General features: G+C 49.3%; 1 protein-coding gene across 2 annotated transcripts in view; it reads left to right on the forward strand.

The window, feature by feature from the left end:
- The window catches only part of KCND3 (potassium voltage-gated channel subfamily D member 3), a 99,743-nt gene that overhangs the window by 53,632 nt on the left and 19,066 nt on the right, over positions 1-27,045 (forward strand). For both annotated transcript variants that reach the window (XM_062509429.1, XM_062509430.1), the window contains exon 2: positions 22,541-22,703. In XM_062509429.1, coding sequence (XP_062365413.1) covers positions 22,541-22,703 — 163 coding nt within the window. The remainder of the gene's footprint in view (positions 1-22,540; positions 22,704-27,045) is intronic.

The raw sequence follows: 27,045 nt of genomic DNA on the forward strand, positions 1-27,045 counted from the left end.
AGCAGGCTGCTGTGGCTGTGAGTCACTGGGAAAGGGCATTCCAAGGGCAGGCAGCCTCTGCACCTTGAAAACACCTGAAGCTGTTCCTAGTGACCACAGGCACATTTCCCAGGTGGAGGGCTCTTTTCCCTTCATTCTATTGAGAATTAAATCCCATTTCTAATCAAATATTCATCCAAGCACATAATGAAAGTGAAGGACTGGATTAACCCATGGTCAGCAGCAATTCCTCATTTCAGAGGGGAAGGGGATGGAGAAGAGGCCCTGGAGGTGGCTCAGGTGCACTCTGCTGATCTCCAGAGCCAGCCCGGCCCCTCCTGAGCCCTCCTGCTCTGCCAGGAGCTGCACGACAGCCCAGAACAGCTCCTACAGAACCCCTGGTGTCTTTTCACTTTGCGTCTCTCCCTGGACCTCTCCTCAAAGTGCCTCCAGCGTTTGTTTAGTGGGATTTGAAATGTTCTGTCTCCTCTGACTTTGCTGGCCCAGAACTAGGCCACCAAGAAGTCACCAGAGGAATATTTGTTCTTCAGCACTCGAGTCCTTTGCAACCTACTTCTGAGTGCTTAACTTACCCCACCAGAAAGGAGCTGGAAAAGGAGGTTCAGGCTCATCATGTGAATTCTCACGTTTGGAGAACACAAGAAAAAGTCACTTTGTTTCTACAAAGTCCTTTCACCGGGCTGAAGCTGGAGAAATTTAGGTCTGGTTCCCAAATCTGTCACCCATTTCCTGCTTGATTTTCCAAAGGCTCACACTCTCCAAGCTTCAGTGCCCTGGAAGTGAAGATAATACTGACTTGTTTTCATATAAGCTGGAGATATTCTCTACAGTGCTATGAAAATAAGAAGTAACCCAGTTCAAAGACTTGTTTTGCTTCCCTCAAAGTCAACCATAAAATTCCCTCCACTCAGTAGTGCAGGATCACTGGGGTTTTCTCTGAATGTGTGATACAGCTTCCTTCCTTTATTCCTGGGACTTGGGGTCCTGCTGGTTGTTTTTACTCATGACAGGAGATTTGTCGTTGTTCTCACGGGTGCAGAGGTGCAAGTGAAAACCTTCCTGGGTCTGATTGCCTGGAGCTCTTTGCCTCCCTCCCAGTTTTTGGACATTGCTGGGAGCCCTGACCTTCCCCAGGCAGATTTTCTGCTTCACCCCCAGCTTTGCTCAGGGACACTTCTCCGAGGAGCCTTCACTTCTCCAGTGCTCATTCCCTGGCTTTGGAAAGCTGCAGTTAAAGCTCTCTGAACCTGCAGCAGCAGCCTGGGTAATCCCCTGTGTGAGGAGGCAGAATCCATCCACATCGTCCATCCATGGTTCCATCCATGGTTCCATCCATGGTTCCATCCATGGTTCCATCCATCCATCCATCCATCCATCCATCCATCCATCATCCATCCATCCATCCATCCATCCATCCATCCATCATCCATCCATCCATCCATCATCCATCCGTCCATCCATCCATGAATCCATCCATCCATCCATCCATCCATCCATCCATCCATCATCCATCCATCATCCATCCATCATCCATCCATCATCCATCCATCCATCCATCCATCCATCATCCATCCATCATCCATCATCCATCATCCATCATCCATCCATCCATCATCCATCCATCATCCATCCATCATCCATCCATCCATCCATCCATCCATCCATCCATCCATCATCCATCCATCATCCATCCATCATCCATCATCCATCCATCCATCATCCATCATCCATCCATCATCCATCATCCATCATCCATCATCCATCCATCATCCATCCATCATCCATCCATCCATCCATCCATCCATCCATCCATCATCCATCCATCATCCATCATCCATCATCCATACATCCATCCATCCATCCATCATCCATCATCCATCCATCCATCCATCCATCCATCATCCATCCATCCATCCATCCATCATCCATCCATCATCCATCCATCCATCATCCATCATCCATCCATCATCCATCCATCATCCATCCATCATCCATCCATCCATCCATCCATCCATCATCCATCCATCATCCATCCATCCATCCATCCATCCATCATCCATCCATCATCCATCCATCCATCCATCCATCCATCCATCCATCCATCCATCATCCATCCATCATCCATCCATCCATCCATCCATCCATCATCCATCCATCCATCATCCATCCATCCATCCATCCATCCATCATCCATCCATCATCCATCCATCATCCATCCATCCATCCATCCATCCATCCATCCATCCAGCAGGGAGTGGGAGCAGGCAGGGAAAGGCAATCAGATTTCCTGAGTTTCTAATAAGGCAGCACAATTAATCTCCTCTACTTCTTACCCAACCCCTGCTGCATATATAAATTAAATCAGCAGCCCTATGTAGATATATATTTATATATACACATGTAGGTATATGAAATACCCCCGACTTGAATGGCTTTTCTGATTTGTAGATAGAAGATAAGAGGTGAAAATTTCAGAAAACAGCACATTCTCCCTCGTTCCTCCAGTGACCCAGGGATGATTCCCATGCAATCACATGCATGTAAAAAAAAAACACCTTTCAAGTATATCATATTTTTGTTACTAATTCTGGTTTGCAAACAAGTGCCTGGTGTTACCACTGAAATATGCCAGAGCTCTTAAATGCTTGTATAAATAATAAATGGGAGGGCTTGCACCAGGACTAAGGTCTCTCTGCATCAACACATAGACAGTGTTATGCTTAATTAATAACAACTTGAAAACCACAGTGAAGTAGGAAAATGGCTCCTGGGCCAGGATCGTATCCCCTGGTTCACAACCAGCACAGCCCAGAGGGTTCTCTGCATGATCCTCTCCCCCGAGCCCCTTCCCTGAGCCCCAGTCCTCGGGGCAGCTGCAATCCCTCCCTGGGAAGCAGCACCACGATGATGCCAACCCCTCTGCTGGGGCTTTGCCCCTCCCCAGGGCATTGGCCTGAGCTGACACTCCTGTCCCCGCTCAATATTCTAATTCTGCAGAACTGAACAAAGCTTCTGCCTCCAAATTACCAACTTTTCCATTCGATCTCTAGGATAGCTGGAAGAATCATCCTCTGATTTCTACCTGTGGGTAATTGTGCTACAATCATGGAAAAAATATTGTGTCATGGAAGTGTGTGTGGTGGTTATTTCAGCAGAAATAACCTCGTGCATTTCTAAACAAGTGTTTTCCAGCCCCTCTGTACAATAGGCAGTGACAGAGAGAGACTGATTCACAGAAAAAGACACAAGCAGAAGTTCTTTTCAAGTCAATCAAGGATTCCAAAACAGCATTATGGGAAGTGCTCAGGCTGGGATGTGTGTGAGCGTTGGGATTCCTGCACTCCTTCCCCTCAGAGCTGGCTCCTTGGAGCACAGGACCCTGCACGCCTGGGCTTGGAGAACAATCACATCCTTCCAAGCAAGAGCTACAGCGTGATCACCCAAACCACCAGGACTTGGGGACAACTTCCCTTTTTTTATTTATTTATTTTTTTTTGCAACTTCAGAATCCAAAGATTCCCTCCCATACAACAAATCTGCAGCAGAGCAGGTGAAAAAGCAGATTTTAGAGCTCAGGAAGGTTCAGGGTTTTGTCCTTCCATCCTGCCCTGCACACACTGCTCTCCTGCCCAGGAGGGCATCGTCACATCCATGGCCACGGTGCTGCAAAGCCACGGGGAAGAAAACAGCCAGCACAGAAATATCACTTAGAGCAACACGACAAAGCACCCAAGCACAGAAATATCACTTAGAGCAGCACCAAGGCCAGAGCCCTGAGCTTGCTCCACATAAGTCCCCTTTTTGTAAATCTAAACACTGTCCTGTGGCTGTGAAATACTGACTGCCAGACAACTCATGAATATAAATGCACTTTGAAAATTGCCCAGCTGAAGGCCAGCCCTTACTTATCTACTGAGTTTGTTATGTGTGAAAAATCACTGAAAGTCAAACTAGTCCATTTACTTGCCCAGAGGAGCTTACAGGAATCCACATCTGAAACAGCAGTGAAGAACACCTTATGAATATTAAAGAGCTCCCCAAACAACTTCTTGTGCCCTGGTGTAAACTGGAGAAGTGCTGCAGGACAAACCCACCCTGCACACTCCTTTGCATCAAACAGAGGGCCCGGGAGGAAGGAGGGGATGTTAAATTAAGCTAAGGTGAAACCTTCTGGGGAAATTCAAGGGAAATTAATTGCAGAGTATTTGTTTTTACCTATTTCTCCCTTTTAATGTGGTAAATGCTTATGAGCAAACTCCATGTTTAATGAGGAAGAAAGCAATGATGAAAGATACATGATTTTTTTAACATCTTTAATCTGAATTCCTGCTGGTGCTGCCCATTTTCCCAATAGAATGCTTAGAGGTGATGAGGTTACCCTGCAGTTTTTTCCTGATTACACCCCAGACCAAATCAGATACAGGATATATATATATAAACACACAGATAAACACAAAATGTTCAGCTCAGCAAGCAGAGCCCGAATCCCTCTGTGATGTGAGAGTGTAAATGTTGTGTACCATGGGCAGTGTACACAGATTTATTGCAGAGCAGAGGGGGACCTTGCTTGCAGTGCCATTGATCACTCCACATCCCTGCTCTGACCCTGAATTCAGGGTACACGGAGCTGCCTTTTCCAGCAGCACTGGGAATAGAATTGAGGCTCTCTCCCTGACCCAGCTCTGCTGAGGATGAAGTTGTGCTCTGAGCAGGGAATTGCTGTCACCTTGAGCCCAGTGGGACTGGGGAGGAGCAGCCCCTGCAGGGTGACAGAGTGTCCTGGGAGAGGGCTGCCAAACAATTCTGGTGCTGGAGCCTTTCATCTGCAGGCTTCTGCTTTAAATCTAACCAGGAATTCACTGAAATCCTGGGGCAGGGTAGAAGTCACCCTCTCCTGACAGGAACTGGTTGTGTGAGAAACACATCCCAGGGCTCTGTGCAAGCCACGAGCAGCCAGGTAACCACAGCAGCTGATATCAGCACTGATAAATTTAGACACCTCTTATATAAGAAGAAGGGACATTCAGGTCACTGATTTTTTAAGAAGATGTTCTCATTGATTTCCAATAGGAAATTCTGATCTTAAATATTGTATAAAATGGCATTTTGATATTATTAATGCCACGTACTGAATAATACGAATGCTTAATCTAAGTGTAAATAATGATGATGGAAATAGTGTCTGGACAGTGTCAGTGCAAAGAGCAGAGTCCCTTAGACAAAGAGCAGGAGGAAACACCGGGGATCAGGGCAGGGAAGGATTGCTCCTCACTTTTAGGTGAGACAAAGGGAGAAAAGAGCTGCCCAAGGTCACAGAAAGAGCCACAAGTGCCATCCCTGAGAGCCTCTTGCTTTGCACCTGCAGGTGACACCTCCAGTGCTCCATGCCAGTAAATCTCCAGGCACAAGGGAAGGGATGGTTTAACCCACAGCTGCCTTTGCACTAAATCCCTGCTAGAAATGACAAATGAAGGACGAATATGTAAAGTTTATCAACTAAATAAATCTTAAAATAAAAGGATTTGGGAGCACTGTCATGATCTCAGTGCTTACATCAAGCACAAGCTGTGCATATCTTCATGTCACAGTTACTGGTAGGAAAACAAACTGGATTACCAGGGCTTAGTGCTTAAGCAGTCTGTTCCACCAGCAAGGCAAGGAACTTTGGCTGTTCTGGTATTACAGATGAGATTTGGACAGGACAGAGAAAAGACAAGGATCAGACTGTTTTCCTGTTCAAAGCACAATTATTAGACTAAATAAATAAAATTTAAATCACAAAACATAAATCCCAGAAAGGCTGGAGGTACGTGAGCTCTGTGAAGCCATCCCCAGTTTTGCCCTCATTTTCCTGACACAACATCAAACCTGCTCCTCTCCCTGATGGGCAGGGGAGCTTCACCTCCATCTTCAGGGGACAGAGCTCTTACATGAGATAAAATTATGGGAATAAGGCTCATTTCACTGGGAAAACTCTGGTTCCTTTAAAACCTAAGCCCACCCATTCATTTCAACAGGAAATTATTTCATTGCAGAAATCAAAGCAGCAGAGAATTCCCTCCCAGCAGGGGCAGTGGGGATGCACTGCCCGAGTTCCTGCAGCAGCCACAACCAAGCACAGGGGATCATAAAGGTTGGAGAAGACCTCAAGATCCCACCTTTTAGGAACAAACAGCTGCAGCTGCACAAATGTTGGACCCAAGCCCCAAGCCCCCTGTCTGGGATGATTTTTAAGGCCCCTTCCAGCCCAAACCATTCTGGGGTTCATCCCAAATTTCAGCAGCTCCGCAGTTTGGGGAAGCACTTCTGTTCTCCTGCCTGTCTTCCTCAAAGTGAGGAAAAGGTGATTCCTCTAAGAGCTGCTCAAATGTGAGATATTTTTAGAAGGCATTTTTGATCCAGCACTGGATAAAAGAGGGTTTAAACTTGCAGGGGCTTAACTGCCCCCAGGATAAAAAAAGGCACAAAATGTGCCAAAATCAGAGGAAATCCATGTGCTGAATCCAGCAGCTTAAAGATCAGCCACTGATTTTCCTAAAGCAGGGAGAGTTAAAAATCTGGTTTGTTTCCCATTTATTCCCATTAGTTCTTCTCCCAGGTAAGAAGCCTCAGGACAAGAGGAAACAGCCTCGAGGGGAGGTTCAGGTTGGATTTTAGGAAAACAGGAGCCCCTGTGCCCATCACCACAGAAATCCCTGCCAGATCCAGGACACACTGCCAGGCCCATGGACCCTGGCATCCCTCCCTTCTCCAGGGCAAAGGCAAGAAATAAAAAGCCTGCTGTAGCCCTGGGCTCTGGCTGTTTGTTTGAGGGGTTTTATGTTCTGCTTTGACTTGAGTTTTGTTGGCTTGTTTATTCCAAAATCACCTTGGGAAATGAGGCTGCTGCACATCACTGCCAGAGATAAATTCCAATAAAGGTATCTGTGGTGGCTGGTACCTGCAGGGAGGATGGGGAATCAGTAATTGCCACAGAATGAATTCACAGGCAAGTGTTTTATGGAGGCACGGAGGCAGACTCAGCTCAGGGTGTGCCGGATCTGCAGGAAAAAGCTCAACTTGCCAAGGTGCACAAATAGCAACAGGAAGGAAAGGACATCTCAGGAATGCTCACCTTGCTCCTGGGAGATCTGAGAGAAAACACAGGCTCAGGGGGAAAGGGGAAATTCTTCACAGCAGATGTGGGAATGAAGCAACAGAGGATGGTTTAAATCTCAGATTGTGCAAGTAATGATGAAGAATCTTCTAGGACAGGAAGGGAATTAGAAAATAAAACCTGCTGACAGGGAAGCTGTGAATTTCCCAACTGTACAAGCTGTGATGGGAAGGGCCAGGAAGGGGATTTAGGACTAGACAAAAGATTTACTGGTGGAAGCTGCAAAATGGTAATTGCATTGTGCAGTCGTGAAAACAAACCAGACAACTGAGGGATTCGTTTTCTTATGAAATACTTATGAATGTGCATAAAAATGTGGCTGTTTGAATGCAAAAATACAAAGGAAAGGGCCTGAGGTATCTAGAGAGACAAGAGGCATCATTCAGCTGGGTCCCGAGATGCAGATCTCGAGTGATTTATTCTTATAATCTGCTGCTATTCATGCAGTGCTCACACACACTTAGAGAAACAAAGCAGGGTTTGATTTGGGTGATTGTCCCTCCGCGTACTAATTATTTTTATTAGCAAGTTAATTTTCAGCACAAGCTGTCTGCCTTCCCATCTGGGAGGAACACATTGGTGAGGACAAAAGTTCAGCATCAACTTTGGGAGAGTTACCTGAGGAGAGGAGCTTGGGGCAGGGTGTGTGAGGCTGCAGTGAGCAGGGAACACAGGGAACACACGGGGGACATACATGGAACACACAGGGAACACACAGGGGACACGTGGGGGACACACAGGGGACACACGGGGGACATACATGGAACACACAGGGAACACATGGGGGACACATGGGGGACACACAGGGGACACACGGGGGACATACATGGAACACATGGGGGACACACGGGGAACACATGGGGGACACATGGGGGACACATGGGAGACATACATGGAACACACAGGGAGCACACAGGGAACACATGGGGGACACATGGGGGACACACAGGAGACATACATGGAACTCACAGGGAACATACATGGAACACACAGGGAGCACCTGGGGACACACGGGGAACACACAGGGAACATACATGGAACATACATGGAACACACAGGGGACGCATGGGGAACACATTGGGAACACACGGGGAGCACAGAACACACAGAACTCACAGAGAACACATGGGGAACACACAGGACACCCTCTGTCCCCTGGGGGACAGCAGCTGTGCACTGAGGGATGGACATTCCCAGAGCCAGGGGACAGTCCCAGAGCCAGGGGACAGTCCCAGGGCCAGGGCACAGTCCCAGAACCAGGGGACATTCCCAGAACCAGGGGACAGTCCCAGGGCCAGGGGACAGTCCCAGAACCAGGGGACATTCCCAGGGCCAGGGGACAGTCCCAGGGCCAGGGCACAGTCCCAGAACCAGGGGACATTCCCAGGGCCAGGGGACAGTCCCAGAACCAGGGGACAGTCCCAGGGCCAGGGGACATCCCCAGAGCCAGGGGACATTCCCAGAACCAGGGGACAGTCCCAGGGCCAGGGGACAGTCCCAGGGCCAGGGGACATTTCCAGAGCCAGGGGACATTCCCAGAACCAGGGGACAGTCCCAGAACCAGGGGACATCCCCAGAGCCAGGGGACATTCCCAGAACCAGGGGACAGTCCCAGGGCCAGGGGACAGTCCCAGGGCCAGGGGACATTTCCAGGGCCAGGGGACATTCCCAGGGCCAGGGCACAGTCCCAGGGCCAGGGGACATTTCCAGGGCCAGGGCACAGTCCCAGGGCCAGGGGACATTCCCAGGGCCAGGGGACATTTCCAGGGCCAGGGGACATTTCCAGGGCCAGGGCACAGTCCCAGGGCCAGGGGACAGTCCCAGAGCCAGGGGACATTTCCAGGGCCAGGGGACATCCCCAGGGCCAGGGGACATCCCCAGAGCCCCAGGCTGGGCGAGCTCAGGGTCCCCCAGCCCAGAGCCCCCCGAGGCTGGGATGGCCCCGGTGCCTGCCCAGACCCCCCTGCAGGGCACTGGGACAGAGCTGGCCCTGCTGCCCCAGCTGCACCGAAGGGAATTTCACACCCTGGCTAAATGCCTGCCTGCATTCTGCAGGAGGGAAGAGCAGAAAACAAGTTTTGACTGGTAACATTTAAGGTGACACTATCCATCACCGGCAAACTTTGACAACTGTGCCTAGTTTTTGCTGAGAATGATAAAACACTCCAACGAAGAAGAAAATAACAGGGACTTTCAGGCAGGGCTATTTTTCTTCTTCATTTTCTTTCTATGTGAAAGAAAAATCCTGTTAAATCTGAGGTGCTTTTAATCAAATACAGACAAAAGAAATTGAAGTATTCACAAACCAGCCTCTATTCCTGATTGGCTTTTGTTACTTTCATTTAAAAAGTTTGTGGTTTCGATTGTTTTGTTTCCTAACAAAAGTCCAAAACATTTCAAGCAAAACTGACACACATGAGCACAGTCCTTTAGTCAATCTTTGAAAAAAAAAAAAAAACCTGAAATAGAATAAAATATTCAAGCAGCTCTAGACTCAGAACACTTCCCTGGAGGCGTCGATCTGGCAGCACGTAGGTGAATTTTATTTCTTACTCAGGAAAATTATCTGTGTGTTATTAAACCTGCTCAGGGGAACAAATGGAGAAGATGCTCCCAAGTCCAGCCAGAGGAGGATCCTGAGCTCGTGGCGCTCCGAGGGAGGGCTCAGAGGGTTTGTGACCCGTGGTCACTCGTGGTCAGCGCTGGCAGGGATGGACCCTGCCCTGCCCTTCCTGAGCTCTGCAGAGCAGCACCGGGCGCCCGAGCTGCTCCATCCTGACCCTCAGCAAGGCCGGAGCTGGGGCTGGGAGGGACCTTCGGGAGCCTCCGACCCCCTGCCCCGGCAGGGACACGTCCCTCTGTCCCTGGGCTCCCAGCCACAGCTGCTCCGGGCAGGAACGTCCCCCAGTGCCCTCCTAACCCTGCCCTTGTCCTGGCACTGAACCCCAAGGCTCTGCTCACTCCCGGCTGCTCTCACGGGAAACAGCAGAAAATCGTGGGCTCAGTTTGGCTTCCACCTGAACAAAAAGATTCTTTGATTTGGCTGCCACACGCTTATTAGAATAAACTTCCTATGGCAGTGTGGTGTTTAAAGCTCACCTTTTTTAAATAAAGAAGATAAAAGAGATAAAAGATGAAAGAGTGGAGAGCGTAAGAAACAGCTATTTGTTTTCACTGTCTTCTGTGACAACCTCTGCTGCCCTGCACAAAGTGACTTTGCAGAGGGCACCTGGATTTCTCAGGGATTTATTATTTTTTTATTCTGCTATACATGAAATGAGAGGGGGGGGGGGGGAATTGATTTCAAGGCTTCCAAAAATTCAAATTTTATTCATAGGAAAAAAAGCAGAGGGAGCAGAACTCTGAGGAAGGAATGCTGAAGTCATTCAGCATTTTAATAAAGCCTGTAGTTAACCCAGCCCCACGCACACCTTCCAGCCCAGGAACAGAGGAAATGGGACTGGGAGGGATGGGATGGTGGTCCTGCAAGCACAGCCCTTGTGCAGCACAGGTCTGCACCTGCTCTCAGAGCTGGCATTCGCATTTCTTTCAATAAGATCATTAAGGAGGAGTCATTAAGTTCCTCAGCGAGGTGGAACAAAGGCAGCGAGGCTCCTGCACTGCAGAGGGAACTCCCTGGGTGGGACCCCGGGGTCTGGGTGGGACCCCGAGGTCTGGGTGGGACCCCGGGGTCTGGGTGAGACCCTGGGGTCTGGGTGAGATCTCAGGGTCTGGGTGAGACCTCAGGGTCTGGGTGAGACCCCGGGGTCTGGGTGAGATCTCAGGGTCTGGGTGAGATCTCAGGGTCTGGGTGAGATCTCAGGGTCTGGGTGAGATCTCGGGGTCTGGGTGGGACCCCGGGGTCTGGTTGAGATCCCGAGGTCTGGGTGAGATCTCAGGGTCTGGGTGAGACCCCGAGGTCTGGGTGGGACCCCGGGGTCTGGGTGAGACCCCGGGGTCTGGGTGAGACCCCGGGGTCTGGGTGAGATCTCGGGGTCTGGGTGGGACCCCGGGGTCTGGGTGAGATCTCGGGGTCTGGATGAGACCCCGGTGCCCCCTCCCAGCTTTTCCTGGGGTCTCCTGTTCAGTCCCTGCCTCTGCTGCAGCTTGGTCCTGCCTTGGCTGACGTGAGCCAAACCCAGAGTGGGTTTTGGAACCCACGGAGCATCTCTGGCCAGATTTGCAGAATTAAAGAGGTGTGTAAAGATGCAAATAGCATTAGGCCCGCACCAGTGCTTCGGTGATCCCTCTCAGGAGCTCAATTACCTCTGAAAATGGAGCCCTGCCCGCTGGGATTGTGCTCACACGGGGGCTGGGATGGAGCAGAACCAGCAGGACGTGCCCAAAGGAGCCTCCAGCAAACGAGAGGGGATTTTAACAAGGGCCGGAGGGACAGGACACAGGGAATGGATCCCATCCCAGAGGGCAGGGCCGGATGGGATTTTGGGAAGGAATTCCTGCCTGTGAGGCTGGGATGGAGCTCCCAGAGCAGCTGTGGCTGCCCCTGGATCCCTGGCAGTGCCCAAGGTTGGACACTGGGGCTGGAGCAGCCTGGGACAGGGGGAGGTGTCCCTGCCATGGCAGGGTGGGATGGGTGGGCTCTGAGGTCCCTGCCCACCCAAACCCTTGCCTGATCCCATGAAATCCCTGCAGGACACCCCAGTCCCCTGGTTGTGCTCTGCCTGAAGGAAAGGCTCGGGCTCAGAGCTCCCAAACTCTCCCTGCCCAGCTCTAAAAGAGAGATCCAGAGCCCCCAGCTGCCCCCTGCACGCCTTGGCAACATTTGCAATGTTATTTGGGATTTCACTGAAGGGCAACGAAGCCAGCTCCTGCCAAATCTTCCTGATCTCAGTAATATCCTGGGCACACAGAGCCAGCCCACGAGGACCGGTCCCGTGTTTGAATTTCTGGATTGACATTTGGCCCATTATTAACAGGATTTGTCCCTTCCATTCCCGGTCTGCGCTCAAAGTTTCTGCAGAGCTTAACTGCAGCACGAGCTCTTGGATGCTCCTGCAGCCCCTCCTGCCACTGGAATATGGATTTTATTGGCAATGCACGCCTGATCCAAGTAAATTCTTAATTCCTTTTATCTGTTACCATCCGATGACAAATGTCACATTATTGGGATCGTTTTCCCTTGGAAGGAACAGAAGTAAATACTCAGGGACTATGGAGACCTTGGATTGCAATTTACATCTCAGGAAAGGGAAACTTTAATCAGCTCTGTCCCAAACTAACTGGAATTTCCTTGGCGCTGGAACGCAGTGGGTTTTAAATATCAAAATTTAGAGAAATCCTGGTGGAGGGACCTGGCCAGCAGCTCAGCCCTCAGAAAGGCTGCAGAGACTTGACAAAAGATCCAGGCACTACGTGGCTTTTCTCTGCATCATAATTCCATTTCTTGTCTCTCTAGATATGATCTATTCCATATTCAGCTTCCAGTGCATCTCCAGCCCTGCACAGGGAATGTGGGATGTGGAATACTCTGTTACAAATAAATACTCCATTACAACTCACTCCCTTTTCTTCCAGTCACTCCTTCAACTTCTTTGAAACTGATTCCAAGTTCAACTTCTCCAGAGTCTGAAGCTTTCAAAAAGCCAATTCTTAAAAAGCTAATTAGCTCCCCAAAGGCTCTTTTTAATTTTTTTTTTTTACTCAGTAAATATTTCTGAGATTGCTTTTTGTATAATCAGTGTTAGCAACTCATTAAAATGCACAGTATGTGGATCATTTGGAATGTGACATGGCTCAGCATGGACACTCAAGCTGCTTAAAAAGACAGAAAAGAAAAAGATGAGGATAAAATGAAAGAAAAACCCCAGCATTTCCTTTAAGCTGACACCACAGTTAAGGATTTAAGACAGGGCAGGGAGCCTTCAGCCCTGCTATTAGGAGAAAAATCTAATTGCTCAATGCACTGCCTGCCCTCTCCAGCCTGTATGTTCTCCAAAAAGATTCCTTTTACAGAGAGTTAAGATGGAAAAAAAAAGAAAAAGAATTCTCTGAGCAGGTAATTGTGTAAGGTTTTCACTCCAAGTAATATGAGGATTCTGCTTGAATTAATAATGAATGAAGTAATTTAAAAGGCCTTTAGTGTGTGCAGCCAGAAATAAATAATGCCTTAATCTGGGACATTTTATTTTCCATTAAAACAAACACTTTTTAAAGAGTGGGCATTACTGAGCAGCACTCAGTTGTTCTCATGCCAGATGCCAGAATCAGATGGACAAAAATACTCAGGATTTTTCCTCGTATTTCAAGCATGATCTTGATGCTTGATGGCTGTGGAGAACAGCAAGGCAGGAAGTTTTACTTTGGGTCACAAGGAGAAATTCCAGCTGTGGGAGTGCCAAGGTGCTGCTCTCTGGATCCCAAATTCCAGCTGTGGGAGTGCCAAGGTGCTGCTCCCTGGATCCCGAAATTCCAGCTGTGGGAATGCCAAGGTGCTGCTCCCTGGATCCCAAATTCCAGCTGTGGGAATGCCAAGGTGCTGCTCCCTGGATCCCGAAATTCCAGCTGTGGGAGTGCCAAGGTGCTGCTCTCTGGATCCCAAATTCCAGCTGTGGGAGTGCCAAGGTGCTGCTCCCTGGATCCCGAAATTCCAGCTGTGGGAATGCCAAGGTGCTGCTCCCTGGATCCCAAATTCCAGCTGTGGGAGTGCCAAGGTGCTGCTCCCTGGATCCCTGGATGGTCGGGTGGGAAGGGCCCTTGCCCTGCTTGTGACCCCAGAGCTGGCCCTACAGCCTGCCCTGCCCTGGGGTAAACCAGAGAAATAAACCCCAAATGAGCCCCTCACTGCCCTGGGGTAAAACAGAAATTCAGCAGGCTAACAAAGAAAACAAACAAACAAACAAAAAAGTCTTAGAAATCTTTATCTGACACATCTATCACTGCTGAAACTGAGATCTGAGGATCAAAATTGTAGATGACATGAAGCAAAAAAAACCTGAGATTACTTTTTGCCAGATTATCAGCTTTGCAAGAACGAAAGGGAATAGAGCTTCCTCTGAAGAGCTGAATTTATAAACAACATCAGGAAAAAACCTCCATGCTTAACTGCCTTTTGAGACTGGAGGTATTTTCTCTAAAGTGAAATTCAGCTTTTCTTATATTGGTTCTACACTGAAGTAAATTCCACTTTTTCTCTGAATAACTGTCAGATCAACAGTTTAGAATTCCCTTTATCTTCCTGTTTAAAAAAATTCAGTGCTTTAGCAAGTTCCATGGAAAAACCTGAGCTATCATAAAGAAAGGCAACATCTGTTTTCCGTCAGTGAGATGGGCATGACACAGTAAACTGCAATTTGTGCTAAGCAGCAAATTGCCCTGCAAACATCCCTGAGTTCCAGGGCATGGGACGTTGCAGATCTCACTCCCAGCTTGGCTGCCTGCCCTGGTGGCAGCGGTGCCTGAGGATGAGGAAGGTGGGAACAGCCAGCAGAGGACACCTCTGACCCTCTGACCATCACCTCGGACTTGCCCAAAGCACCTGTGAATCAGCACATCTTCATCCTCGTCCTCATCCCCATCCCCAGTTCCCATCCCCATCCCAGAGCAGGGACAGGCTGAGGCCATGAGCTGGACTGGGAGCTCCCATGGACTGGGAGCACTGGGGGAACTGGGAGAGGTCCCCATTGGCTTTGAACAATTCCTGGAGCTCCAGCAGAGCAAGGCTTCGGCAGCTGGCACAGGTTTGGAAAGCACGGTGAGCAAAGACAGGCCTGGGTTAGTGTCAGCTTTGAGCAAGTCCCAGCCTGCAGAGGCACCAAAACCCCAGAGCCTGATCAGGGAGGACAGAGGAGAGGGGAATTAGGGGAGGAATGACCTGAGCACTGATCAGAGGCTCCTCTCAAGCACAACATGAAGGGTTACATCCCAGTGAACAGAACCATTGCATCCCCTGAACAGAACCATTGCATCCCAGTGAACAGAACCATTCCATCCCAGTGAACAGAACCATTGCATCCCCTGAACAGAACCATTGCATCCCAGTGAACAGAACCATTGCATCCCCTGAACAGAACCATTGCATCCCAGTGAACAGAACCATTGCATCCCCTGAACAGAACCATTGCATCCCCTGAACAGAACCATTCCATCCCAGTGAACAGAACCATTGCATCCCCTGAACAGAACCATTGCATCCCAGTGAACAGAACCATTGCATCCCAGTGAACAGAACCATTCCATCCCAGTGAACAGAACCATTGCATCCCCTGAACAGAACCATTCCATCCCAGTGAACAGAACCATTGCATCCCCTGAACAGAACCATTGCATCCCCTGAACAGAACCATTGCATCCCAGTGAACAGAACCATTGCATCCCCTGAACAGAACCATTGCATCCCAGTGAACAGAACCATTCTATCCCAGTGAACAGAACCATTCCATCCCAGTGAACAGAACCATTGCATCCCAGTGAACAGAACCATTCCATCCCAGTGAACAGAACCATTCCATCCCAGTGAACAGAACCATTCCATCCCCTGAACAGAACCATTGCATCCCAGTGAACAGAACCATTCCATCCCAGTGAACAGAACCATTGCAGCCCCTGAACAGAACCATTGCAGCCCCTGAACAGAACCATTGCATCCCAGTGAACAGAACCATTCCATCCCAGTGAACAGAACCATTGCATCCCCTGAACAGAACCATTGCATCCCCTGAACAGAACCATTGCATCCCAGTGAACAGAACCATTCTATCCCAGTGAACAGAACCATTGCATCCCAGTGAACAGAACCATTGCATCCCAGTGAACAGAACCATTGCATCCCCTGAACAGAACCATTGCATCCCCTGAACAGAACCATTGCATCCCAGTGAACAGAACCATTCTATCCCAGTGAACAGAACCATTGCATCCCAGTGAACAGAACCATTGCATCCCAGTGAACAGAACCATTCCATCCCAGTGAACAGAACCATTGCATCCCCTGAACAGAACCATTCCATCCCAGTGAACAGAACCATTCTATCCCAGTGAACAGAACCATTCCATCCCCTGAACAGAACCATTCCATCCCAGTGAACAGAACCATTCCATCCCAGTGAACAGAACCATTCCATCCCAGTGAACAGAACCATTGCAGCCCCTGAACAGAACCATTGCATCCCAGTGAACAGAACCATTCCATCCCCTGAACAGAACCATTGCATCCCCTGAACAGAACCATTCCATCCCCTGAACAGAACCATTCCATCCCCTGAACAGAACCATTGCATCCCAGTGAACAGAACCATTCCATCCCAGTGAACAGAACCATTCCATCCCAGTGAACAGAACCATTGCATCCCCTGAACAGAACCATTCCATCCCAGTGAACAGAACCATTCCATCCCAGTGAACAGAACCATTGCATCCCAGTGAACAGAACCATTCCATCCCAGTGAACAGAACCATTCCATCCCCTGAACAGAACCATTGCAGCCCCTGAACAGAACCATTCCATCCCAGTGAACAGAACCATTGCATCCCAGTGAACAGAACCATTCCATCCCCTGAACAGAACTATTCCATCCCAGTGAACAGAACCATTGCATCCCAGTGAACAGAACCATTGCATCCCAGTGAACAGAACCATTCCATCCCAGTGAACAGAACCATTCCATCCCCTGAACAGAACCATTGCATCCCAGTGAACAGAACCATTCCATCCCAGTGAACAGAACCATTCCATCCCAGTGAACAGAACCATTGCATCCCCTGAACAGAACCATTCCATCCCAGTGAACAGAACCATTGCATCCCAGTGAACAGAACCATTCTATCCCCTGAACAGAACCATTGCATCCCCTGAACAGAACCATTCTATCCCCTGAACAGAACCATTCCATCCCAGTGAACAGAACCATTGCATCCCCTGAACAGAACCATTCCATCCCAGTGAACAGAACCATTCCATCCCCTGAACAGAACCATTGCATCCCCTGAACAGAACCATTCCATCCCAGTGAACAGAACCATTGCATCCCAGTGAACAGAACCATTGCATCCCAGTGAACAGAACCATTGCCCACTGCCAGGTCCAGCCCAGGCTGCAGGACGTGGGCAGTCAGTGCCCGTGGCTGTCTCATGTCACACCACAAGAGCTCTGCAGGGTCTCCTTGCAGGATCCTCACAGTCCCCTTGTAATCCCTTTTGCAAAGGCCTCTAATGACATTTCTTCCCCTGCTCCCTTTAATGAATGGTAATAGGGAACACTTGATTAGAAGCCTTTCATCATTTTAGGACTAGGGGCTTTAGCTTTCTGACCTACTTTTCTTGCCAATGAAATTCCATTTTTAGCTTCAACTCAAGGTCTGAATGTTACCCAAATTCAGACCATCTGTTTTAACTGCCTACAGGCTGAGAAGCTGATCCAAGCCAGGAGGAATAAACGGAACCAGTGAGTGAATATATTGAGTATTCTCCACCTTTGCGTATTAAATAACCTATTTAATTTATTCCTGAGGCCACACAAACATTCCTGTTTCCTTGGGCAGGGCCTGCTGTTGGTGTAAGGAATATTCCAGCCACCAGCTGCTCTCAGGTCACCTTTTCTGTACAGCTGGAGGAACAAGCAACCTACAACTGACTCCAAATTCACCTCATCCCTTGATTTGGCTTTGGTGAGGGCTGGTACAGGCTACCCTGGGAAATCCAGCAGGGAACAACCCTCCTCTTTTCCTAATTCTCACCATTATGGAAGCAACAGAACTTGCTTCTCCTCAGAGGAGGACAATTGTGAATCATCTCTGTCCTTTTATCACACGAAAGTCAGTAAGAAATATGAATTTTATAAACCACAACAACATCAAAAAGGCAACTTTACCTGGAAAATCCCTACTAAGCAACTTCTGACCATGGCTTTAGTAAAATTCAAAGTGAATCCAAGTGCTGAAGATAAGCTGCTGCTGCTAGAGCTGATAGGCATCTCCAGCCCTCATCCCTCACAGCCAGGCTGAGGGATGGAATTGCAGGAGAATTTCTAGAGCATCCATGAAAACATTAGCAAATGAATTATGCCAGAGAAAAAGAAAACAGTAGTGTGAAACCATGCCAGATCTCGCAGTTGAATACCCAGCTGGGGAGCTGCCCAGCTCCAAACAAGGCAGAAAATAAGTATATTTAATGTAAAAGAATCCTAGCATGAAATAGGCTCTGTAGTTCCCCTGCCACGGCTGATTTACTGTTCAGGGCTGGCGTTTGACAGCCTGTTTGCAGATTCTCTGTTCAAAGCCATCGTGGCTCTGTTTTCAGCTCAGCCTTGCAGGAGGCACCAGGAGCCCCAAGGTCCCAGCCCAAACCAGTCTGTGCCTCTGGGATCCGATGAAGCACAGCTGGACACCCCTGGGGACACTCGAGGTCAGAGGACAGGGTTCTGAGCAGTCCCTGCTCACTGCAGGGGCTGAATAAATGGCTTTTTTAAGGTCCCTACCAACCCAAAGCATTGGGTGGCCGAGCAGCGCAGGTGAGATTTGGGGGGCTCATTCCTGCAGGGTGGATGAGGAATGATGAATTAAACCCTAAACCCAAGATCCAGGTACCCCAGCCCCCGCCAGAGCTGTTAATTCCCTGCTCCTTCACCACGTGCAGGACGCAGGGAGCAATGAGCAGTGCTTGGATCATTGGAAGTGACACAATCATTATTTCACTGGGGGCTCAAAGCACGATTAACAAGATTACTTTGGACTTGCACCCATGAAATGGGGGGACAGGAGCTGTCACGTGCAATATTCACAGTCCGGCAATGCCACTGAACCTTCTAGATGAATTTTAGCCACTTTCCTCTCCTTTGTGTGAATCACAACATTGCCGAGTGAATTACTTGGAGTATAAAAAGGGATCTCTCGCACCTGGAAACCTACATGCTAATTCCATGCTTTATTCCAGCTCTTTCTGCAAAAGCCTTTCAAAATCGTGGTCTATTGTACAGTACATAATGATATTATTCTGTCCTATTGTCCTAAAAGCAGACGCTTACAGGCTGGAGCAAAATCTTCTTTTGCCTCTCCTGTGTCGGGCAAAAGGTTAGAGAGATAAAGCAGCTCCCAGAGAGCTGTTAATGCCGTGCGAGGCACAAATACTGAATCGGGGGAGAGCACTGTCTCTGTTCCCAGCTGCAGGAGACATTTCAGCTTTCCCCGGGCGTGGAACCCCCAGGCATTTGCAGCCCTGGTCGCCCCGAGGTCCCCGAGCTCTGGAGCAGCGTGGCCGGGAACAGCACAGCCTGCCCTGGGCTGGCTGAGCCCCCGGCCCCAGCGCCCACCCCGGCACCTGCCCAGGTACAGCCGAGCCTGCGCAGCCCCGGCCAGGGCAGCGGGGCTGCAGCTGAAGCTCTGCGGCTGGGAAGGAAGGGGCTGCCCCCCTCCCTGCTCCTGGGGTCCCAGAGCTGCAGGGACGAGCCCGGAGGGGTCAAGTCCATCAGCCGTCCTGTGAAATATGGGCTGGGATTGCTGGGAGCGCTCCCCCGCGGGACAGAAGGCTCCAGGGAGAGCTCAGAGCCCCTTCCCCGCCTGAAGAAAAACCCAGGGGCTCGGCAGCTCCGTGCTGGGGGCAGTTTACCACCGGCAGCCCCTCCCGGCTCTGCGCCTCGTCCAGGGTCAAAAGCCGGAGCAATAAAAAGGCTGCTGGGAAAGAGCATCCTCTGCAAAGCTGCTCCGTGGTCAGCGCGGAGCTGTGCCCCTGCCTCCTCCTGCCCCTGTGCCGTGAGACCCTCCAGCTTTTCCCGCAGCTGCCTGCTTCCAGGGCTGTGGACGTGCGCACATCATCGGAGACGCTGCCAGGGCTATTTTTAGAGTGAGTCATTTGATGAGCTCTTCGGCACCTTATTTATTTATCGCTGTCTCCAGCTGGGGACCTGAGCGGTGCCCAGACACCTCTGTGGCTAAAACCAGGGCTGGGGAGCAAGGACCTCTATTTGATCACACTTCTCTGCTGGCAGAGAGAAAAACAACAGCACATTATGTTGTCAAGACTAATAGCTGCTAATTAGGGTGAGTGACACCCGACCCCTTTTCTAGCTAAAGAACACAGAAATCACACGAGAAATAAAATAATAACAATAATAATAAAGAAGTTGAAGTTCTACATGCAGTGTTTTCCAGTCTAAAGAGTGACCTCTTTAAAGTCATTTTCTGATTTTTTTCCCCTGGTTTGGCTGTTTAGGGATTTAGCTGAAGTTTATGTTGGGGAGTTGAGGTACAGAAAGTTGCAGTGATTTACTGGAGGTCACATTAAATCCTATGGAACTCACAGCTCAAACACCCCCCTAGACCCTCTGAATGTCAATCATTACCCAAGTCCTCTATCTTCTCGCTGCTCTGATGAGATTATTGATGAATTCCTTAAAATGCATTTTCTGTAGAAGTTTTTTAGATGACAAGTCGCCTTTTACTAAACAAATTAACGGGAAAGCTGAGTTCTCTCATTCCAGTCTGGGGAAAAGAAGTTTTGGGTTTGAAATGCCTAATTAGTACCAACCGAAATCCAATAGCTGAGTTTATTTGGCACTGTACCTGATACAAATATGCCACAGGGCCATTAGTACCTTGCGGTAGCATCAGGAGAGAAATAGTTCTCTCCAGCAATAAATACTGCAGGAGCTGTGGATGTCAATAGAGGAGCAGAACAATTTTGGCTTCAGAGGCTCATCCCAAGCCTGCCAAAAGCAAGGGAGGCCTCAGTCAGGGAAGGGATGGACATCGAGCCCAGCTGGGTTTGCCTCTGACAAACAAAGCTGAGATATTCCCAAACCTCAGGGCTGACAGTTCCAGGTCAAGGACAGCCCAGTGAGGCAGAGAAGTTCCCAAGGGGCTGAAGTCCAGGGCAGGAGATCCCCAGAGGGAGGAGTGCAGGGGGATGCTCCAGGGAGAGCTGCAGTGTCACCGGACACTGAACCGGGGCCACCACGGCCAGCTCCTGTCCCCGAGCTGCAGCCACTGCACAGCTCCTCAGTGCAGCAGCTCTCACAGCTTCTGCAAATGAACTTCTCCATCTCCCCACAAAACCCTTCCTGCTCCAAGGGTTTCATCTTTCCTGGTGGTGTTTTAAAGCCCCTTCTCTGAAGTCCCAGGTAATGAGGTAACTCTCGGTGTGCATGTAAGAGCAAAACTCCCTGAGACAGACTGTCAGCCAGACACTTACTATTATACTCTCTACAAATGCACAGAAGGGCTTTTTCTCCGTGCTCCAGGTCACTGAGATCATGTTTGAGGCATATGATTAATTTTCAGCCTTATTGTGTTAAGGGCCAGCAGGAGAAAAGTGAGATTTTTTTTTTTAGACCAGTGTTAAATGAGGTAGAAGAACTTGTCACTTAGCAAGAGCTTTGAGATGATCTTTGCATAAAGCAGCAGCTAAAAAGTTCATGGGCATGAAGAGCAATCTATTGATTTGAGGTATTTGAGGGGTTTTGATGTGGGTGAGGTCAGAAGGATTCTGACTGGCATAAATAAGCCTTGGCTAATTGTACCTGAAGATTTAACATGCAAGGAGTCCTGCTCTTATTCAGCCCCTCATAGTAACAAGTTCTTCATGGGGACAAGAAGTTCAGCTGATAAAAAAGGTGTTTTGGAATGTTTGTTTTTCCTCTTGGATGTGAAGTATTCTTAGCTCAATTCTATTCCCCTCAAAGCTCTTTGTTGGTCATAGACTGACATCAAATGTAAAAATAAAACCTCAATAGCAATAAATCATTTATCTTTTCAACATTTGCTGCAGCAAGCACCAGAACATCTCAAAGATAACCACAGAAATCCCCAATATCATCTGGTAGCAAACAGGGGCTTCTCTAGATTTCAATTTTGAGTTTTCAGATCTTCTCCAGAGCAGAGGGGCTCCAGCCCTCAGAGCATCTCCACGGCCTCCTCTGCACTTGCTCCAGCAGCTCCACGTGCTCTTTATGCAGCACAAATGACAGCAGAAGATTGTTGGGTCCAACCCAATGCAGAGCTTTGTATGAATATTTTTCATCTCGTCTCATATCCCTGAGAATTCACCTTTTACTGAATGCAGACTTTGAACAACCCCCAAATTTCTGACTGTGCAGATGGCAGGGAAACCGCTGGGGTCTGGAACGGAAGCGTAAATCAGTGCTCATTCGCACCTGGATACCAGGGAATGAAAATAAATACACGAACCCGCTCCCCAGCACGGGCGGAGCTCGGGGTTTGCTGGAGCTCACCTGCATGGACAGGTGGGAGCAGGAGCAGCGAGGTGGGAATTTGAGCACCCAGCAGTGCCTGGAGCAGCTCGGAGCTCTGCTCTGCACAGAGCTGCCAGGCAGGGCAGGGTGGCACCAGGAGCCGTCCCCTGTCAGTGCCACCCTGCTGGCTGCGGGGACCCGGCAGGCTGGCTCTGAGGGAGGCTCTCGCTGTGTTCGTGCCGCAGGTACGGTGACATGGTGCCCAAGACCATCGCAGGGAAGATCTTTGGCTCCATCTGCTCGCTGAGCGGGGTGCTGGTGATCGCGCTGCCCGTGCCCGTCATCGTCTCCAACTTCAGCCGCATCTACCACCAGAACCAGCGCGCCGACAAGCGCCGCGCCCAGAAGGTGAGCGACCCTGTCCTCCTGTCCCTGGGACACTGCGGCACTGCCACCCTCTGTCTGTGAGCCCTGGGGACATTGTGACACTGCCACCCTCTGTCCCGGGCACTGGGGACACTGCGGCACTGCCACCCTCTGTCCCTGGGCACTGGGGACATTGTGACACTGCCACCCTCTGTCTGTGAGCCATGGGGACATTGTGACACTGCCACCCTCTGTCCCGGGCACTGGGGACACTGCGGCACTGCCACCCTCTGTCCCTGGGCACTGGGGACATTGTGACACTGCCACCCTCTGTCTGTGAGCCATGGGGACATTCTGACACTGCCACCCTCTGTCTGTGAGCCATGGGGACATTGTGACACTGCCACCCTCTGTCCCTGGACCCTGGGGACACTGCAGCACTGCCACCCTCACACCCTGGCCAGGCACGCTCTGACAATCCCCTCTAAACCATCCCCACCCCAAAAGCTGCCAATGCCCCCTCGGCTCTGGGAAAGGGACACAGGACAGACAGAGCTCCCCGCAGCACCAAAATGCACAAACAACTCAAAGGAGCTGCCCAAACTCACAGCCTGCCACTGGCACCGATGGAAACCCAGTGCCCCAGAACACGGGGAGGGACTGAACTGCTGTCCCCCCAAAACAAAACACACACCCCAAAATAGAACAAAGCATGGCACAGGAATTCCTGTCTGGCTTTTCTCCAGGACTTGTGGTCTGAAAAAAAATCGTTGTCAAATTTCAGCTGCAGAACCCCCCCCAAGTGTTTTAAAGTTCTGATGGCATCCAAGGCTGAGCCACATTTCACACCAGGTTAATGTGGAAATCTCACAAAGACTGGATGGACTCTCGGGCAACATTTTCCTTTTGTACGCCATAAAATTGCACCCAGATAGTAACTTATCACACTTCTATCACAAGGAAAATAAACTCAGAGGTTCCCACAAAATCTCAGCACTGGTTGACCCGAAGTCCGACCGGGATAATTTGTACATCCCACCTTGGAAACAGAAGTGTGCTCCATCAAACATGCACCACCTAAAGTCCCCATTCCTGCACGCTCTGTGCTGGTGTGTTTTCAGCATCAGGAGCAACAGGGCTGTTATTACTCACCTTTCCTCCATACTTGTCTGAAACAAATGTATGGCTGTGTGCACACAAACCCTTCAATCATCCCCAGGAGCTGTTTATCCTTCTGGCTGCCTCTCTCCTTGTTGTCTCTCTGTAGTTTCAAATACACCCATCCAGCAACATGCACTTATCAGCACACATACCCCTCCAAGCTGTGACTGCAACACTGGGAATACACAAATCCCCTGGAAATGTGAAGGGATTACAGAATATTCCAAATTCTGAGCAGCTTTTGCCAGTGGAGGCTCACTGAGTCACTAAGAGAGTACAACAGATTTACTGTATCTCTATTTCAATCTGCTAAATTACACCACAGCCAGAATCAGGTTTTTACAACAACTGCAAACCAAAGGCCTGAGGTTCTTGTTCTCCCTATGGAACACTGTCTGCCAGAAATTCAACACTCAGGGGACCTGATGGAGAACAGGAGTCAAAAAAAGTGTTATTTCTGCTTCAGGCAAGCATCTGGGCCGTGCCTACTTCTTGTTTCTCAGGGAGCTGACAGCAGAGAGCTCGGATACAAGACCCACAAAACCACAACATTTGGCAGTCCAAACACAAAAGGGGAATAGCAGAGAGACAGAATCGTGCAGGAATCAGCTGCAGCCTCAGCAATCGCTGCTGGGTCTTACAAACCCTGCCTGAGGTTTGACAGGGCAATGTGAGACAGGGGAGGTGCCTGGGAGGGAGAGGCGTTCGTTTGCTCAGCGACACCACAACAGGTAAAAGAAGGGTAGAGATGTGGCAGAGCCCTCTCTGGGCCATGCACTGCTTGTGGCAGCTGACAGAGGGATCCAGAGGGGATCAGAGCATTCCTTTGGTGACTCTCACACGTTGCTGGGTGAGTTGTTCAAAGTGAGGCTGCGCCCAGACCTGAGATTTGGGATTTCACCTGGGACAGGAACAGGTGAGGTGTCCAAGCATGGGAAGGGCAGGGATGCTCAGGGAGAGCTTTATGGGGGCAGCGTCCAACAGCCCATTTCAGGAACTGAGGGATTTGAGAGAAAGCTCTTGTTCTGCTGAAACAGCACCAAAAACAAACAGAACCTGCTGCACAGCCCAGCCCAGGCACAAAGCAATGGGCCAGGCAAGACTTGGGCCATAATAATAATAATAATAATAATAATGTAATAATTATAATAATAACAAGCATCCAATAATAACCCTGGGTCACAGCCAGAGAGGCTCCAGAACCAATTGCAGGTTCTGCTGCTCCTCTCTCCAGGCAGCAAACCAAGGTTTCTTCCTCTGATCCAGCTTTTCCTTTTATTCATTGGCCTGTGATCCACTTGGTAATAGGGAAAAGTCCCACCACTTTTGATGCCAATATGATTGATTGCAGCTTTTATAAAGGGCTGCTGTATTGACACACACAGTGTATAATTTTCCCCCATCTGAATTTCTAATTCCCTTGATATTGGCGGAATTTCTCAGTTAAGAAACTTTTCTCAAGTCATAAGTGTGAGTAATTTTCACATGATCAGTACTGCATGAATACTAAAAAGCAGGAAAGAGAGAGAGGCACATTAATGACAGTCCCTCTGGAGATGGTCAGGATGTACAGAGGGACACTGAGGATCTGCTTTGATACCACACTCGTTCCAGCATCATCCCACACTGAACTGAATCCCATCTTCGGGGACAGTTAAAACTCTGCCCCCAACTCATTGAAGCTACAAAGTCATTTGCATGGCTTTTTCAGGAAGGTTGGAAAAATCTCTTTGTTCTCTCAGTCCTTGAATATGAAGAACCCACCAGCAGAAGCTCCTTATAACAGAATTTAGGAGGCAGCTATGAATCCACACAATGCTTTCCTTTAGCACACCAGGAATTAGTGAATTATTGTTCTCTTTGAACTGAAGAGCAGTTTCTTGGGCACGTATTAGGATAAATGCACTGAAAGTTCTGTTTAGTTCGAAAATCATAACTTTTATGGTACAGATTTCAAGATAAGGCTGCAGACCTTATTAATTTATTTGTTTACATGAACTCAGACTGAGATTTTCCAGTGACAAATAACAAAGGCAGAAGTTCTGTACGAACACCAGCGTGGCTGGATTGCCATTCCCAGGCTGAGGTGTGAGAGCAGCTGGACTCTGCAGCCCCTGGGGCTCTGAGGGGCTGCACCAGGAGAGCCCAGCCCAGCCCTGGTGTCCCTCTGGCTCTGCTCAGTCCTAACTTTGCCTCTCAACTCTTGAGGGGGCTCTGGTCTAGCAGGAAGAGGTATTTAAGTGACGTGAATAAAATACCGGGAGGTGGCTGTTACTCATCAGCATCTATTCTTCAACTAACGGAGGAGAAATGTTCCTTAAAAAGGAAAAAAAAACTAAAACCATCAAACACAAAACCCAGCTACCAGTGATCTAATCACTTTAAAGATAAATTATTCTTTGCCAAACCTGTACTGTGAGACAATTAATTACAAGGAGATCTGGCAAATCTTAATTAATTGCACTGTGGCATCAAATTCTGTCCTCTGGCATGCAGCAAGGAGCAGGTCAGTGTGAATGGAAGATAAATTGATCTTCTGTGACAAGGTTCATTTTGGTAAAATTGTTGTGTTTTTTTCCTTCCCCAACGACTTTTTTTCCTCCCCTTTTTTGACTGATGTGCTAAGAATAGAACTTCCTGACTTTGAAACGATGCTGTTCTTTAGTGAATGTCACAGCCTCGGATTTAAAAGAGAATGTGACACTTAAAAGGCTTGACAATAGAACGACTTTGTAATTCAGATGCTGCTGGAGGAGCCCCTCTCCATGTGCTCGGTTTGCAGCAGGGAGGAGAAGGAGAGAGGAGCTGGTGCTGGGTGGGGGACGACACCTCCCACTTCTCCACCCTGGCAAGAAAAGGCAGAGGCAGCTGCTGACAGCTCCCGAGATGCTGCTCCTCTCGCAGCAGTGGGGAGGGAGAGCAGCTCGTGGCTTTCGGGCTGCAGAAGGGGTGAGCACAGCCCCAGGGCACGGAGTTATTGTCCCCAGCAGGGACAGGCAGGGCTGGGGGGGACACGGGGGCTGAAATTCAGCAGGGTTGTTCTGGAGCTCAGCTTGGGGAAAAGCAAAGGTTCAAAGGGCAGCCTCTCAAAATGAGGCACCCACAACTTCAGGGGAAATGTAAATGCTCACATGCTGTGGAAAAAAAAAACCCAGAAACCCAGCACTGCTTGGGTTTATCACATTTATCATGTGATAGCTGGATTTGCTAAATGAGCAGAGAT

Source organism: Cinclus cinclus, chromosome 27 (assembly GCF_963662255.1).
Source record: "Cinclus cinclus chromosome 27, bCinCin1.1, whole genome shotgun sequence".
NCBI classification, from domain to species: domain Eukaryota; kingdom Metazoa; phylum Chordata; class Aves; order Passeriformes; family Cinclidae; genus Cinclus; species Cinclus cinclus.